An 18,345-nucleotide genomic window follows, 5' to 3' on the forward strand; every position below is an offset into this window, starting at 1 on the left:
ATAATACATAAATAACAACAGACTACTAGCAGTTAACTGACATGCCAGCTCCAGACCTCAATTAAACTGATTGAAAGATTATGTCCTCAGCATATGAATATCAGGTACAATCCCTCCCGTTAGGGGTTTAGTATCATACTATCATAAAATATATGAGAAGAACATAACCCGTGTCATGCCAACAACTGTTTTTTAGAAATAAATGTGTTTAGTTCCGATGCAAAGACCCTATCAGTGAATCAATATTAAAGCCAAAATATGCAATCTTAAATGACCTGACAACAGTATCGTAACTATATCCCCTTCTAATAAGTATATTCAAAGGTTTTGTTAGTTTCTGAGGAGAATACTGACATTTTTGTGCTTTATAAAGAATATTTCAATAAAATATTGGATGTGAAATACCTGAACGTATAAGATGTCTGCATGTTGAGTTATATTTACGAATTATTTCCTTATACCGGTGATAAAATTTAGTAAATTTTTGACCAGTTTGTGATATCGAAAACCCTGGTGTAATACTTTTTCAGTAATACATAAATTTCTCTCGCTGAAATCTAATACGTTGTTACATATATATATATATATATATATATATAAACGAGTCTAAATTGAAAACTACGTTCAAACCTATGACTGCGTTGGATAAAAACCTCGATTTTTATACGTGTGCATGTCAAACAAATTTCGTTGTAGAAGGGTCTAAAAACAGCACAAACAACATTTTCCAAAAGACCAAAAGAGTGAAAAAGTATATTTAAACAAAACGCATTTGACTAACAGGTCGAACAACTGATGTTCTTTAACCCTGCTGACTGCCATTGGCGATTGCCAAATAAAATTGATCACAGGTTGTAACAAAATGGATCTTATTATAAATTTAATACGTCACAGAAAAAAAAAATTGTTAACTTGTGGACAGGATGTTGTGCCACAAACATTCGGTGTCAATATTTCTTTAGTACACCATATCCGGATTTCGACAATAAATGTCTCTTCAGTGATGTTAGGGATCGAAACGGTATTTGGAAGGCCATATAAAAAGCACCCTCATTTTTAGAGAAAGTATCCTCATTTTTAGATTAACTCTTGAATTTTAAGAGTCAATATATAGGATGAACGGATCATATAAACCGGAGGGAAAATATGATACATGCCCAAACAAAAAATATAAACGAGTCTAAATTGAAAACTACGTTCAAACCTATGACTGCGTTGGATAAAAAACTCAATTTTTATACGTGTGCATGTCAAACAAATTTCGTTGTAGAAGGGTCTAAAAACAGCACAAACAACATTTTCCAAAAGACCAAAAGAGTGAAAAAGTATATTTAAACAAAACGCATTTGACTAACAGGTCGAACAACTGATGTTCTTTAACCCTGCTGACTGCCATTGGCGATTGCCAAATAAAATTGATCACAGGTTGTAACAAAATGGATCTTATTATAAATTTAATACGTCACAGAAAAAAAAATTGTTAACTTGTGGACAGGATGTTGTGCCACAAACATTCGGTGTCAATATTTCTTTAGTACACCATATCCGGATTTCGACAATAAATGTCTCTTCAGTGATGTTAGGGATCGAAACGGTATTTGGAAGGCCATATAAAAAGCACCCTCATTTTTAGAGAAAGTATCCTCATTTTTAGATTAACTCTTGAATTTTAAGAGTCAATATATAGGATGAACGGATCATATAAACCGGAGGGAATATATGATACATGCCCAAACAAAAAATATAAACGAGTCTAAATTGAAAACTACGTTCAAACCTATGACTGCGTTGGATAAAAACCTCAATTTTTATGCGTGTGCATGTCAAACAAATTTCGTTGTAGAAGGGTCTAAAAACAGCACAAACAACATTTTCCAAAAGACCAAAAGAGTGAAAAAGTATATTTAAACAAAACGCATTTGACTAACAGGTCGAACAACTGATGTTCTTTAACCCTGCTGACTGCCATTGGCGATTGCCAAATAAAATTGATCACAGGTTGTAACAAAATGGATCTTATTATAAATTAAATACGTCACAGAAAAAAAAATTGTTAACTTGTGGACAGGATGTTGTGCCACAAACATTCGGTGTCAATATTTCTTTAGTACACCATATCCGGATTTCGACAATAAATGTCTCTTCAGTGATGTTAGGGATCGAAACGGTATTTGGAAGGCCATATAAAAAGCACCCTCATTTTTAGAGAAAGTATCCTCATTTTTAGATTAACTCTTGAATTTTAAGAGTCAATATATAGGATGAACGGATCATATAAACCGGAGGGAAAATATGATACATGCCCAAACAAAAAATATAAACGAGTCTAAATTGAAAACTACGTTCAAACCTATGACTGCGTTGGATAAAAACCTCAATTTTTATACGTGTGCATGTCAAACAAATTTCGTTGTAGAAGGGTCTAAAAACAGCACAAACAACATTTTCCAAAAGACCAAAAGAGTGAAAAAGTATATTTAAACAAAACGCATTTGACTAACAGGTCGAACAACTGATGTTCTTTAACCCTGCTGACTGCCATTGGCGATTGCCAAATAAAATTGATCACAGGTTGTAACAAAATGGATCTTATTATAAATTTAATACGTCACAGAAAAAAAAATTGTTAACTTGTGGACAGGATGTTGTGCCACAAACATTCGGTGTCAATATTTCTTTAGTACACCATATCCGGATTTCGACAATAAATGTCTCTTCAGTGATGATACTTTCTCTAAAAATGAGGGTGCTTTTTATATGGCCTTCCAAATACCGTTTCGATCCCTAACATCACTGAAGAGACATTTATTGTCGAAATCCGGATATGGTGTACTAAAGAAATATTGACACCGAATGTTTGTGGCACAACATCCTGTCCACAAGTTAACAATTTTTTTTTCTGTGACGTATTAAATTTATAATACGATCCATTTTGTTACAACCTGTGATCAATTTTATTTGGCAATCGCCAATGGTAGTCAGCAGGGTTAAAGAACATCAGTTGTTCGACCTGTTAGTCAAATGCGTTTTGTTTAAATATACTTTTTCACTCTTTTGGTCTTTTGGAAAATGTTGTTTGTGCTGTTTTTAGACCCTTCTACAACGATATATATATATATATACAACTCGTCTAAACATCAACCCAACAATGTTAGATCTGTAAATTTGCTTTCGCAAATTTTTGGTTCTTCCCTCGCCGGGTTCGAACCCATGTATATATATGATATAAAAAATGTAATATTTATTTTAAAACTATTCACTACCCTGAGTGATAAGTGGATTGTAACATGGAAAATCAGGAGGAGCTTGGATACCTGAATGATATTGTAACAAGCCAATATTTGAAATAAATATTTGTTTATGTTGTTTAAAAAGAAAAAGAAAAAAGAATTCACTAACTTTAAGAAATCTAGTTGGCATTTCTGATGAAAAATGTTCAATGGCATTTATTTGTTTCAGATCCGTTAATCATCCGTTTTATCCGGTATACGTCCGGTAGAAGTCCGTTTCACATTCGTTCAACATCAGATTTATCCGTTAAACGTCCGTTGGTCAAATTATTTGCCAGACCTCCGACGGATGTATAACGGACAAGTAACGGAAACAAAGCGAAAACGAAACGGACGAGTACCGTACAAAACGGACGCCTAACGGACTATATATATACAACTCGTCTAACCATCAACCCACCAATGTTAGATCTGTAAATTTGCTTTCGTAATTTTTTTGTTCTTCCCTCGCCGGGATTCGAACCCATGCTACTTTGTTATCATGACACCAAATCGCCTACACTGCAGCCGTCCCGCTAGATCATACGACCACCTTGGTTCTGCAATATAAAGCTTTCGGTGGCCGTGTGTTACCTTTCCTCGTCAGTTTTAACCTATCGTCGTACTACAGTACATGATATATAAGGTATGGAGATGTTATTGTCACAGATCAGCTTAATTAGCTATAGTTAAGGATCCTACAAATTAATGTAAGATACGGTCACAGAAAATAATTATATACTTTCAACTGTAATTATTGTTGTCTCATTTATTTTAATAAAAACATCTTAACGAGGAAACTAGTAATAACATACAAATCATTCAAAATCAGCAGTAGAGAGTGTTAATTTTACCTAATCGACAAACTTCGGAATCAGGCAGAATTAAAGGGCATTGATTAGTGATGTTAATATTATCACATTATACTTGTTGTTGGGGTTGATAAAAGGTTATTGAAAATATTCTATATTTAAAAATGCCTGTATCAAGTAAGGAACATGACAGTTGTTGTTCATTCATTCGCTGTGTTTTATCATTTGATTTTGCTATTTAATTAGTGACTTTCCGTTTTAATTTTTTCTCGGAGTTCAGTATTTTGTGATTTTACTTTTTAACAAATACTGCCTGTCCAATGAAATGAATGAATGATATGAAAAATTGTATAAAGTATAAAGAAAAACATACTATATAATGAACTCAAAACAGTTTCTAACTTGACATTCACTTTTTCTCAGATAAAAGGTATTAAACATAAACAGATTTACCAACCACTGTGAAAATTCCTGTTGTCGACAATGTCTGTGTCTTTATATCCTAAAATGAATACAGCAAAAAATTGATCAACAGATCTATGAAATAAAGTAAGGACAAAAGTAACTACAAACGTTATATTATACTGTCAAAAATAAGTAGTCGCTACAGGATTATAAATTAATTGAATGAATTTACATAACAGTGCTACCCGTTGAGTCATTTACATTCTGTTCACAGGACACCGTTTCATTCTTATAACTCGATGTAAATTCGTATAGCAGAATACTATGAATATGCCAATAACAGAACACTAGATACATTCATATAGCAGAACATTAAGTGTTTTCTTATAGCAGAATACTAGATGAATTTTATAGCAGACCAATAGATACATGGATCAATCAAAACATTATATACATTCGTAACATAGAACAACAAGTTCATTCGATGTGCAGGACACCTTGTACGCCCCCGTGTATAGTATATGGCAGAACACTTGGTGCATTGATATATCAATAGTCTATGTATAACCTCATAGAAGAGTTAGATATATCCGTATAGCAGAAACCGAGATATATTCTTACAGACTAACACCAGGTCAAATCTATTAGTACGACACTAGAACTGCCAACCCAATTTATAAAAATGAAACCAAAAAAAATAATTAGTTCCAGAAATACTTTGAGTGAGTAAATTAAAAATGTGTATGTGTAAAAATTTTGGAAAATGAATACAAACAAAAATAATAAATAAAACACATCACGTATTGAAAAACATACGGTTTTCAATAAGTTTTAATATACTAACATACATGTGTTTTTCACATGTGTACATTTTTCATGTGATATAAACCATAAGAAAACAAATGTTTTACGATGTCCCTTGATTTACTATAAAACATATGTTGTTTATATAATATTAAACATACGAAAACACGTAAAAGTTTAATTTTAGAATTGTTTGGCTCCCCAGAGGTGTACATTCTTAACCTGATGTCTTGGTTAACATGACTATGAAAAGATATTGTTGAAGAAAAAATCATATACTGGTGTCCTTTTTTTCGGTACGAACCTTTTAAAAATACCTTATGTTGATGATTTTCCCATTTTTCATCAATTTTTACCTATAATTGTGATATTATAGTGACAAAAATCCCAGTTCCACAACTAATTATGTTTTCATACTTTTTATAAAGATGAAGTGGACTAATCTGAAAAAAACTATGGGTAGGTGTCAACAAAATTGCTAATATCATATTTTGATGCTTTTTTCTGCAAAATTTACCATGCTGTCAATTTTGTAAATTTGTTGTTTTTCTCAGTTTTAAGACCAAAACGAATTGTATTTCAACTTTTTTGCAAACATCAATATCTAAGAAATTTGAAAAAAAAATGATATGGGATGTAAGTGATTCTTGTAATACTAGTTTTTGTACCTCTTCCTCACTTTCTAGAACCTTTGGTTAAAAAAACTGACTTGATTGGTCGTATAGTTGGAAACTAGATTACTCAAAAACTATTCATCGTTAATACACAAAAATCTAGATTTCAACGAGACTGAAACGTCAAAAGAATACACCCTTAACAGTCTCTTAAACTTTGATTCACTTGTTTATTTTCAAAATTTGTCAGGCTTATCTCAGTTGAATGAAGTTAGCAGCAGTGGCAGTGTACCTATTTTTTCACTAGATCATCATAACATTTTCGAAGTTAGGGGTTACTCAATATACAGCTTAGAAAGACAACATCACGCTAAATTTGTTAATGGCTTAGATATATTGTGTTATTTTAATTTTGCTAACTATAATATTGTTGACAATGTTTGTTAGAGTAGTTAGGATGCCTACATACCTAAGCGAGTAATACTCTCATCTAGTTTGCCAAACAGTTTTATTTCACGTCGGTATATGCCCACACAGATGCACATTTGAAGTTAGGCTTTGCCGCTCCGGAACGGCTTTCTAAAGTATTCGGGGATCTAAACTTGTAGCCGTTCATGTGTATGTAAATACCACTATGGTGAAGCCTTTCTTTCCAAAGATATGTTAAGCAAAGTTTTCTAGTAGCAACAAATCATCCTTATTCATCTTATACCACAAATTATGTAAAATTGACAATGGAAATTGGGAACGTATAATAAAGAGACAATAATCCAACTAGGTTTTAAAAATGCCGAAGGCCATCTATGGATCTTCAAAACAGTCAGAAAATCCCACACCTGGAGCTGTGCTTCAGCTGGTCTCTTAACAAAAATGTGCAAACCTGTACTGCCTAATTAAGAGCATCAAATATAAATTGTCATTAGTTTATGAATAATATTTTTTGTAAAAGGACGAGACTCACAAGGCTTGCTGACTTCTATTATTTAAATGCGTTATGTACCTGTTTAACAAGTCCAAATGATGGTAAGGGCAACACTGCTCTATTTTATACTATGACGTGCAAACTGAATTTTTCTGTTTTCATCTATACTTTCCATTTAGATTCATTCTTTACTTTATTCACCAAACCAATTAGTTTGACATAATTGTTCATGGAACAATTATATAGTCATGGTGTGTGTATTCTTCATATTTCTTTTCTCTCTCATAGAAATCAATAATCATTGAACAATCAATTGAATTTGTCAATTGATTAAAAAATAAAATTATCTTTGATTTTAGCCAAAGCATGGGAGTCTTGAGGAATATGCAAAGTTTCTAGAAACACAATACAATTTTAGTTCATGCTCCTGCTATGTGAAAGTTCACCATTAACCTAAAAATAGCCTGATACAAAAGGGATATTCCTCTACTTATTTTATGTTCCTGTGTGTTATGATGTTTATCCCAACAGAAACAGTGTCACTAGAGTGCAGTAGTAGTCAACCTTTGCTGTGTTTGACAAAAGCTTTTCGAATTACCGGTCCTCAATGCTTTTCAACTTGGTAATTTATTTGGCATATCACCATTTTGATTTGAGTAATTTCAAGACGAAAAGCGCATGAGACGCGCAAAATTATAAGAATGGTGCACAATGAGTTTTTTTTTTTTTTTTTTTTTTTACAACTCCTTCTTTATGGAAATCCATACAAATACAAAAAAAAAGGTAGCTTTTCCAAATCTTTAACACTACGTTAAGCAGCTTCTGAAATTGCTCTTGACAATAAACATATTGCATATTTTAGTATTTTTATTTCTTATTATAAACATAGTAAAATGATGGCCATAAAAGTAAGAAATTGTTTTTGTTTTTTTGCTTGATTCATCCGTTTTGAACGTGCGTCAGGCGTATTAAATTTAAAACTGGAACATGTACATTAATTACTATTGGCACGTCAAAATGTATTAGTGTACTGTTTATTTGTGTATGTATCTGTTCTGAATGCTTTTGCATTTATTTGTATTGTACTCCTGTCACAAAAAAAAGTTAAACCAACCATTTTTCCCGTACAAAATTGCAGCTTTTATCTTATCGTTCGTTTCTTTCTGTGTTACATTGTCGTTTTTTTTCTGTTGTTTCGTTGTTTTCCTCTTATAGTTGATGTGTTTCCCTCGGGTCTAGTGTGCAACCCAGATTTGTTTTCTCTCAATCGATTGGTGACTTTTGAACAGCGCTTTACTAGTGTTGCCTTTAATGAACCAGCAATTTTAAAATCTAAACACTACTGAACACGATCTTACAAAATTTGAAGAGTATAACTAGGGTATAATTTTTTTCTCAATTTGATTTTTTCAAGTCTGCCTCGTACGCTAACGGACTAACTTGCCTTTGGTTGCTATCAATTGTTACGGCCTCTGAAGATCAGTTCAAAAAGTTTTGATGATTTTTCATAGTGTAAAATTCATTAGATGAAGATCTGATTAAACTAAAATATTTTTTAAACCTACAATCGTACAAGTGCAAAGTGGTCTCTGTCGATACCTGTAACTTGGCATTGCACAAGGTCATGTTTTTCTTTGGCTGTTTATGACGTCTTTACACTAAATCCATTAGATGTTGGATGTGTACGGAATGATAGTATAGTCTTAGATGCATGATGTTTGTATTAGTTATTAGTGGCTTTGAATTAGCAGCTGTCAGATAACAGCGCGTACTCTCAGATATGTGCATTGTGTCTTTTTTGTGTCGGGATGTATAAGTACCCGCCCACATAAACTTGTATTGTTGTTCATCGGATGAGTTAAGCCTTTTTCAACTGATTTTTATAGTTCGTTCTTATGTTGAACTGTTATGCCACTGACCCAGGTTAGGGGGGATCCCGCTAATATGTTTAACCCCGCCACATTATTTATGTATGTGCCTGTCCCAATTCAGGAGCCTGTAATTCAGTGGTTGTCGTTTGTTTATGTGTTACATATATTTGTTTTTCGTTCATTTTCTTTACATAAATATGGCCGTTAGTTTTCTCCTTTGAATTGTTTTACATTGTCTTATCGGGCCCTTTTATAGCTGACTATGCGGTATGGACTTTGCTCGTTGTTGAAGGCCGTACCGTGACCTAAAGCTGTTAATGTCTGTGTCATTGTGGTCTTTTGTTGAAAGTTGTCTCATTGGCAATTATACCACATTTTTTTTTTATATCATTGACAACCATGCTGTATTTTGTTACTTTGTATATTTAAGGTATGACAAATACTTGAGTGTATGAATTTACTCATCAGAGATATCAGGGCAATATTTTGTATATGCGCCAGACGCGCGTTTCGTCTACAAAAAGTAAAATCACAAAAATACTGAACTCAGAGGAAAATCAATTAGGAAAGTCCATAATCACATGGCAAAATCAAATAACAAAACGCATCAAAAATGAATGGACAAGAACTGTCATATTCCTGACTTGGTACAGGCATTTTCAAATGTAGAAAATGGTGGATAAAACCTGGTTCTATAGCGCTAACCTTCTCACTTTAATAACAGTCTCATCAAATTCCGTTATATTTACATGATGCGTCAAATAAACAGTCACAATTGATAAAATAGTCAAAATATGGGTACATCAGTCATGAAGACTCATCAGTGACGCTTAAATCCAAAAATTTAAAAAGGCCAAACAATTACGGAGTTGAATAGCATTGAATACCAAAATTCTTAAAAGTTTTGCCAAATCCAGCTAAGGTAACCTATGCCTGAGGTAGAAAAGCCTTTAAGTTAGAATTTAAACAAAAATCTCAATTGTGTAAACAGTTAATTTATAAATATAACCATATCAATGATAATTCATGTCAGCACAAAAAGTGCTTACTACTGGGCTGGTGATATCCTCGGGAAAATAAATCTCCACCAGCAGTGGCATCGACCCAGTGGTTGTAAAAAAAAAGCATCATAGATATCAGGACAAAATTTTGTATATACGCCTGACGCGCGTTTCGTCTTATTGCATCATAAGTCATTCCTATCCAAAGTTGTCTGTTTATTAAGCTGTTTTAATGTGTGTTTTATTGTTAATCGTGAAGTAAGGCGAAAACAAAATCTTGATATACTTACCAATGAATTGACGTATTGTAAGTTGTATCTTACTTTTATTCTTAAAGTGTCATTTGGTATGACATTTTTATTGTAGCTAGATTGGTTAAATAACATGGCATGAAGATTAGTAGCGTCACTTGAACTGTATGATGCTGTAGATTTGAATGGATCTAAAAGAAGAAAAAAAAATTACAAGAAGCTGCAGTGATAACATTTGTATGTGCACACATGTTTGAATACAGTCGATTTGAGAATACAATATGATACATTTGTATGCCTGTATGTACGCATGCATGTTTATGTGATTGCTATGTGTTTGGACACAATAATATTTGGCTTACGTTAATGAGACAGTACCTAACGAATAGACATCTATAAATAATGTATCGAAAATAGTTTTAAACATCAGGACTACCAAAGATCACAATTACACACCAACTATCTAAATAACAAAAAAGGAGTAATCCTAGTATAGGGAGCTCATTAAAATAACGGGATATTTTTGCTGTTTACAGTTTATCCCTATCTATAATAATTTCTAGATAATAACCGAAAACGGACAAAATTTTCTTAACATAACCAGTTTAGGAACAGCAACCGAACAACCGTTGTCCGATTCATCTGAAAATTGTAGTGCAGATAGATCACGACTTGATTATCAATTTTACCCAATCAGATTTGCTCTAAATGCTTTTGTTTCTGAGTTATAAGCTAAAATATAAAGTAAATGGTTACTATGAATTTTAAAATAACCCATTTGAATGGTGCCAATAAACAAACTTTAAACATTTTGTTAGAATCAAATTTCATGGATATAGATAAGAGAAGATATAATATGAGCAATGATGAGTGCATGATATATGAACATTGCTTAAAGTTAACAAAACTATTTAAACAATGTATATCAAAATTGGCAAAAATCATGTTATTACGAGTATTGCCAAGCTCAATTCATAATATCTTATATGGTCATGAATTTTAGAGAGCATTCCGTTATATATATTAAATTTATTTATCAATCTGTAAAAATTGGTTAAACTGTTAACATAAAATGATATAATTAAAACAATTAGTCTTTTCATTTCTATGAGTGTTCATAACATGCCACCTTGGGATGTTTATTAAGCGATAAGATTGTAAAATAATTAAAATGCAATGTTTTTGCCGACATAAAAGTCTCCGTATAACATGTAACTTAATATTGATACAATACCTTTATTTGGTTTCGTTTCAAGTTCTTTATAAATTAATCATGTTAATATTAAGGACTTTTATGACAGTTGTTATCCACTCGGTGACAATGTAGGAGTTTTTTTTACCATATGATTAGGAACATTTTATTTAAAACATTGTCTCTGAGTTTGGTATTTTTCTTATTATTTTCAGTGCAACGTAGATAGCCTTTCTTCATATTACACTTTTCTTACCACGAGAAAGAATACGATGCGGAATGAAATGACTTACTATACATATGAAGCAAAAATATATGTATGTAACGATGATTCCTACACTTACAATGCAGCAAACATGTGTATAAACATAAGAAGTATTGTATGGGTGTCAATGAGACAACTCTCCGTCTAAGTCACACTTCAGAAAAAGTAAACCATTATACGCCAAAGTACGGTCTTCAACACAGAGCATTGACTCACACCGAAAAGAAAGCCATAAAGGGCCCCAAAAATTTCTAGTGTAAAACCATTTAAACTGGTAAACCAACGGTCTAAACTATATAAAAAAACGAGAAACAAGTAACAGAGGGGAACATATTTATGTACAAGTTAACAGCCGACGAAAGCCAGTTGATGGAACCGTTCTCACTGGCTGCTATTGTCAATTAAGTAAATGAAATAAACCTGACCTATACACTTATCCTGACCTATACTTATAAGCAAAAATAAAAGTCCTTTTATGCAGAATCCTTTAGAATTCCGTTAATTTTATTAGACATGATTGTTCATGTAATATATGCAGCAGAACAGTTATCCGTTTCTTTAAATTTCGAAACAGTGTTTATTTGCATATCTTATCCACAGTAACATTATGTTATATTGTCTCTGGTGTGTTCTGTATATGACAACATACCAGTCGCATCTGTCAATAATTACGTCTTCATAAATCACGGTGTAAGGTTCAATGGTGAACAAAGTATACACTGTTTATAAGTTGACCGATATTACTTGGGAATTTGGTGCGAAATTATTTTACAAAATAGTTTTTATCAATCTGTATTCATCAATATCTTCCACCACACAGAAATACTATATAATTATAATTTTCTGCTAAATGATTACAAAACATTTAAAAAAATGTAGTGACATGCATTCGATAAAAATAAAGTTTTGTATACAATTTGTATATCCTATTAATTCTGTTTATATTACTTCACTTCCATCATGTCAATATCTGTTTAAATTGAGTTATTGTAATCTATGATTATTCACCACGAAGTTATTATGGTATGTTATTTTCTGGAGATTATCCACTTTAAAGGACTACCGGTACGTAATGGTTCTCTTTAAAAGATCAAATTTCTTTTTAATATGTAATTTCCATTTACTGTTGTGTTTTTATCTCACTTGATAACAAGGACGTTGTGTGATTATTGAAGAAATTTGATTTGACACACAGTTTATGATTTAAATTTTACAGATTAAAATATTTCTTTTGAAAAAAAACTCTACTCCATTTCCTCATCTTAACTGATTTACACAGCAACAATCAACCAACAAAAAAAAGTAGATTTTTTTCAAGGTTTAGCCTGTCTCCGGAACCTTCATTGCTTGAAGTGGTCAAAATGAAATTGATAACTTGATATAAAAAGATGAGGTCGGAGTGCCAATGAGAAACTATCCATCCAAATCACAATTTATAGAGTAAACAATTATAAGTCAAAGTAAGGTCTTTAACACGGAGCCTTGGATCACATCGAATAGCAAGATATAAAGGACCCAAAAACATCGATATAATAACGAAAAACGAGAAACACTTATGAACCACCGTCAAACGACAACTACTGAACATCAGATTCCTGACTTAGGAGAGATGTAAATAATTGCAGCGGGTTTGAGCGTTTAATTGTACCAAACCTTCACCCTAATTTGAAACAATAGTGTAACATCACAACATATAATGTGGTCGGTATTGATTCCCTGATAATGTGGATTCATATTTATTTGTTGGATACCAATTTTCGTTTATTTCGTGTGTACAATGAATTTACGAAATTAAATTAAATGACATTGTAAAAAAGGGCAAAACAATGACGTCCCATTTGAATTTGTTAAACAGCACATCAAAAATGAAAAATGACGTCACATTTAAATGAATAAAACTATATATCAAAAATAAGATAGTACACAATTAATAGGATTGATTCAAGATCATATGTGTACTAATTACTGATAAGATTTAATAACAATGAAAATTGCAATATTTATTAACTCTTTTGAAGAATAGTTGATATAAACTGGCAACAATTGTACACTTGAGAAATCTGAATAATCAGAAATGGTGAAAAAAATATATCTAGTTATTTACCAATAGAATTACGCTATGAGATAAGTATTTTTATTTGAATTGCAATTTGACCCCTCTCGCGCCCCTTCTCCCCCCCCCCCCCCCCCCAAAAAAAAACCAGCAATAAAACTAAGGAGAAAGTATATTATAGTATAAGATTATAAAAGTGACTTGCTTTGAACTCTTTATTTAGGTGAGAATAGTGAGGAAATCTATAGTGTGGAAAGTTGGGAGAGGAACGAAAACAAACTAAAAGCTTGCGAGGGGGGAGTTGAATATGTAATATGTCAAGTCCTCTCGCTAATTTTTCAATCGTTTTTGTGAAAATCATTGAGAGTTTTACTGTCTGGAAAAAATGATCCTTTAGCAAATTGACAAAATCCTTTATAATATTTTTTTTTTGTTTTCTGAGAAAAAAAGAAGATGTGGTATCATTGCCAATAAGACAACTCTCCACAATGTTTTCCATTAGTTTATGTTTTGTATTTTGTTGTCTTTTCTGTCATGATCGTAATATATATGAATACAAATACGAAGAAGGTATGATTATCAATGAGACGAATCTCACAAGAAGACTAATTGACACAGACATTAATAAATACACGTATCCGCACGGGCTTCAACAATGCGGATGACATTTACTGCTATTATGTATATACATGTGAGGTATCAATAGACAATTATAGCTATGTTGTCTTTTGATATATCTTGATTCACTGATATGGTTTCTGTCTACATTTCTTTATTTTCTTAATTTTTATGTCTCGAAATGCAAACATAGGCTGAAACTGTTATAACGGGCAACATCATTTTTTAGCATTCGACTATCAAATTTCGCTTTCTGAATTAATTACAGATTATCTAATGCAAACAACTCCTACAAGTAGTCCTCAGAACAGTAAGGCCAAATAGTTGTCAAAACAACCAGGATTATAATTTAATACGCCAGACGCGCGTTTCGTCTTCATAAGACTCATTAGTGACGCTCAGGTCCAAAAATATTATAAAACCAAACAAGATCAAAGTTAAAAAGCATTGAAACATTATATAATCTTGTTAAACGGCTACTTTCATCTATCTGTAGTGGTTTACACACAAGAACCAACATTTGCTTCCCTCTTCTTATTATCAGACTTAGGCCTTGACAACCATGTTGATTGACATTTAGGATCATCGAACTAATGTTTAAACACGTCACTATTGAAATAATTGTGAGCAGCTTTGTTTCCAATTCTCCAGTATTTGTAAAGGAAAAAATAAAAGTAAAAAGCCTATAAAAAACGTTCACATCGACCATTTTTTTTTATGGCACTTGAGCTAATGGACTAAATCTAACCTTTCATGCACCATTATCCTCACTTACCTATATAAATAAGGAAAAGTAAAAGTCCTCTTGTGCAGAATCCATTAGCCATGATTTTCCAAATACGTATGCAGCCAGCTTAGTAATCAGTTCTTTTGATATTCAATAGAGTTTTAGAAATAATCGGAAGTAACTTTATATTAGATCGTCTCTATTTCGGATGTCTGTTTCATTCAAAGTAGAATCTATCAGATCAGAACTCTGACATCAAATGAATCGAACTGTGTTCACAATTACAACAAACGTCTACAATACTCAACGGATAGTGATTGAATGCTAAATCTAGAGCATACGGCTTTATATAGCTTGCATGGTAACATATTCGTGTTGGAATTATCTACATTTTTAAATATATACATGTCATCAGAGAAATATTATACTATTTCCATTTTCTGTTAAACATTTAAATGTCCCTTTTATAAAAAAATTTCTTTAATTCCATACAATTACATGTTTATCAATTTCCATTTTTTTCTATGAGCAGTTACCCCCTAGGAGAATTAAAATGCAAGTTAATGTGAGGCCAGATATCGTTTTTGAAGGAGCTTTTCAAATATTATATTTCGTTTTCCTGTTTCTTTCTATTTGACAACAAAGATGTTGCAGGATGATTTACATGTAAGAGGATTTTACATTACAAAATAAAAACCAGTAGGGTTTAAAATATAAAAGAAAAACACATCGGTTAGTCAATCCCAACACTTCTTCTCACTTTACATAGTAAAAAGCAAACAAAAACAAACAAAACATGTTTTATTTCCTTGGTTCTTCATTAATGGGCTACAGTATTTGCACAAGACGTGAAACCTGTTGTGTTACCTTTGTTATTCTACGTTATATCCAGGGGATTTTGAACAAATAAATAGAAGTAATTTATATACTTAGACCTAGAGGAACACACTATGAAACATATGAAATGCCGACTGTCAGTTGTCACCTAATGAAACAACTAAAGAACATAATAACAAAAACGTCAAAGATAAAGAAATGAATTGCATCACAAAGTATTTGTCGATTTATCCTCTGTTACAGAGATATTAAATGTGGTTTGGCGCAAATGAGTCAACACTCCATCCAAGTCACAGTTTGTAAAAGTAAACAATTATAGGTCAAATAACGGTCTTCAACACCGAGGCTTGGCTCACACCGAACAGCAAGCTATAAAGGGCTTTTTAATGACTAGTGTGAAATCATACAAACGGGGAAAAACGTCTTATTTAAATAAAAAGAAGAAAAGAGAAACAAGTATAATGCATATCAAATAACGACAACTACTGAACATTAAGTATGTTACGTGCATGTAAATGTGTTTGAGACTTGATCTGTTTCAATTCGTACAGATATCCAAAATGGTTTTACTTATTTTAAATCTTATCAGCAATATCGAGTTAATAAAATTAAAGGCTCTACATTTAGGCAATGTGTCTTTAAGTGAAGGGGGATTTCACCAAATAGTATTGAACATTACGTGTTTTGTATATTCATTACTTTACACACCAAACAGTGTTTAGTTAGAATTAAAGAAATATTTATACAGATTAAAATAAACAAAAAAAGTAATATAGTTATTAGCATTGGCATATTACCAAATATCCATGGAGATTCGTCTCAAATTTCATGCAATAGTTCTTTATATACTAGTATACGTTATACAACATAAACGATTTTTCTTTTCTATAACCAATAGATATAGGAAGATGTGGTATGAGTGCCAATGAGACAACCAATGTTTGTTATATAGTCAGTCATGTATAAGAGGCAACTGTCGAAATATACAATGTAATCATCATAATTTGCATAGTGAAAATTTGACGGCTCAAAACGATGCGTAATAGAAACAATTTAAGGGAACGAATTCATCTATTAATCTTGAACCCGGTGGTGCGCATATCAATATGTATGCTTGTTGGGCAAACACATAATTTATTACAACTTCAAAATGAACTATAAGCTTCCATGTGATTCCACAGTGAAATGAGAGCTATCTAAGAATTGCCCTGAGGGACATATATGATCAAATCGTAACAATCATGAAAAGTGGGCAAACGGTAGCTAATACATCTGTTGGTAATGTAAGACCAATTGAAGTCAAGAAAAAAGTCTAAATACTAATAAAAAAAACAATATGTTTTCAAATCCAGAAAAAAAATATATACAAATATACAAAAAACATATAAATGATGTTCAAACTTAGTCCTTCGAAAGTTGAAATTAACATACTTTAGACACCTCCATCGAAAAGAAAGAATGACAACTATGTCAAATCACACATTTGTAATATGAAATTTAACACATATCATCAATTTATTTAAAAAAAAGAGACATATGATATTTGTCTAAATTGACTAAGATATGTTATTCTAAAAATATTACTCCTATATGTTGTTAAAATAAAATATAAATTAAAGTAAGTTTCGAACCGAAATCTTAGTATGATGCACATACAAAAGAACATTACGATTATGTATTAGCAAAGCATTACAGAGGTCGTTTAACTGAATCAATTTAAATCTTGAAACCTTACAAAGATTAGGTATTGTCTATCTCAATACGTACATCGTCAAGATGTAAACACGCTTTTTCTTACAAAATGTCAATACGGAAACGATTAAATATAGACAGTTTAATTTTATGCCCTACATGGTATCAATATGGAATGTTTATATACGTGTTGTGTTATAAATTGATTCAATGATTCACACCGCAACATATTACGTTTTGTTTTAGTTAATCTAAACTTCAGATTAGTATTTAAAGGATATCCGTGATGTGTCAAAAGATATATCAATCCAAACATCGGCGTGGTGTAAAAAAGGTTAGTGCAAATATACATTACCATGGTGTCCAAAGTTTAAATGAACGGTTGGGCGTCTGCACACATGTTTAACATTGCCCCTTCTGTATATGCCTGTCTTTATTAGAAGCCTGTAATCTAATGGTTTTCGTTTATTGCTGTAAACGATATCTGTTTCTTGCTCATTAATTAGTTTATAGATTAGGTGGTTTGTTTTACGGCAAATTGTTTTACATTTCTGATGTTTGGGATTTACTATTTTGCATATGCTTTACTTATTGTTGAAAGCTGTTAGGTTGTTGTTAACCTTAATGACAATTGGTCTCCGAAGGAGAGTTGTTTTATTGTCAATCATCATGAGCATATCAAATCTTCGGATTTTTACAGTTCACCTTTACTTTAGCATTAACAAATGAGTAATCAAAACATACATCAACATGTTGCTGCCAATTATAAACCTACTTGATAGATGATATACAAATTATATAAAGCAATTGAAAGTATCAAAATAGTACAAAATTATCTACATCGAAAAAAAAACCCAAAAACAACAGCTTAAACTAATATACTCACTATAAATTAATACTCTACAAATCAAACAAATTTCGTCATTTCACAAACATTTCAAACAATAAAACCAATACAATGAGTACAGAAAAATAACTGAAACAAATTGTTAATACATTATTATTCGTGGTA

The 18,345-nt window shown here is 31.9% G+C and overlaps 1 protein-coding gene across 1 annotated transcript in view; it reads right to left on the reverse strand.

Moving 5' to 3' along the window:
* LOC134693136 (acetylcholine receptor subunit alpha-1-A-like) overlaps positions 1 to 15,247 on the reverse strand; it is a 35,151-nt gene extending 19,904 nt beyond the window's left edge. The window contains exons 1-3 of the mRNA XM_063553843.1: positions 14,853 to 15,247; positions 9,989 to 10,140; positions 4,539 to 4,583 (exon numbers count right to left, since the gene is read on the reverse strand). Of these exons, the coding sequence (XP_063409913.1) occupies positions 4,539 to 4,583; positions 9,989 to 10,140; positions 14,853 to 14,904 (249 nt within the window). The 5' untranslated portion in view covers positions 14,905 to 15,247. The remainder of the gene's footprint in view (positions 1 to 4,538; positions 4,584 to 9,988; positions 10,141 to 14,852) is intronic.
* Between the last annotated feature and the right edge of the window lie 3,098 nt (positions 15,248 to 18,345).

Source organism: Mytilus trossulus, chromosome 12 (assembly GCF_036588685.1).
Source record: "Mytilus trossulus isolate FHL-02 chromosome 12, PNRI_Mtr1.1.1.hap1, whole genome shotgun sequence".
Taxonomy (NCBI): Eukaryota; Metazoa; Mollusca; class Bivalvia; order Mytilida; family Mytilidae; genus Mytilus; species Mytilus trossulus.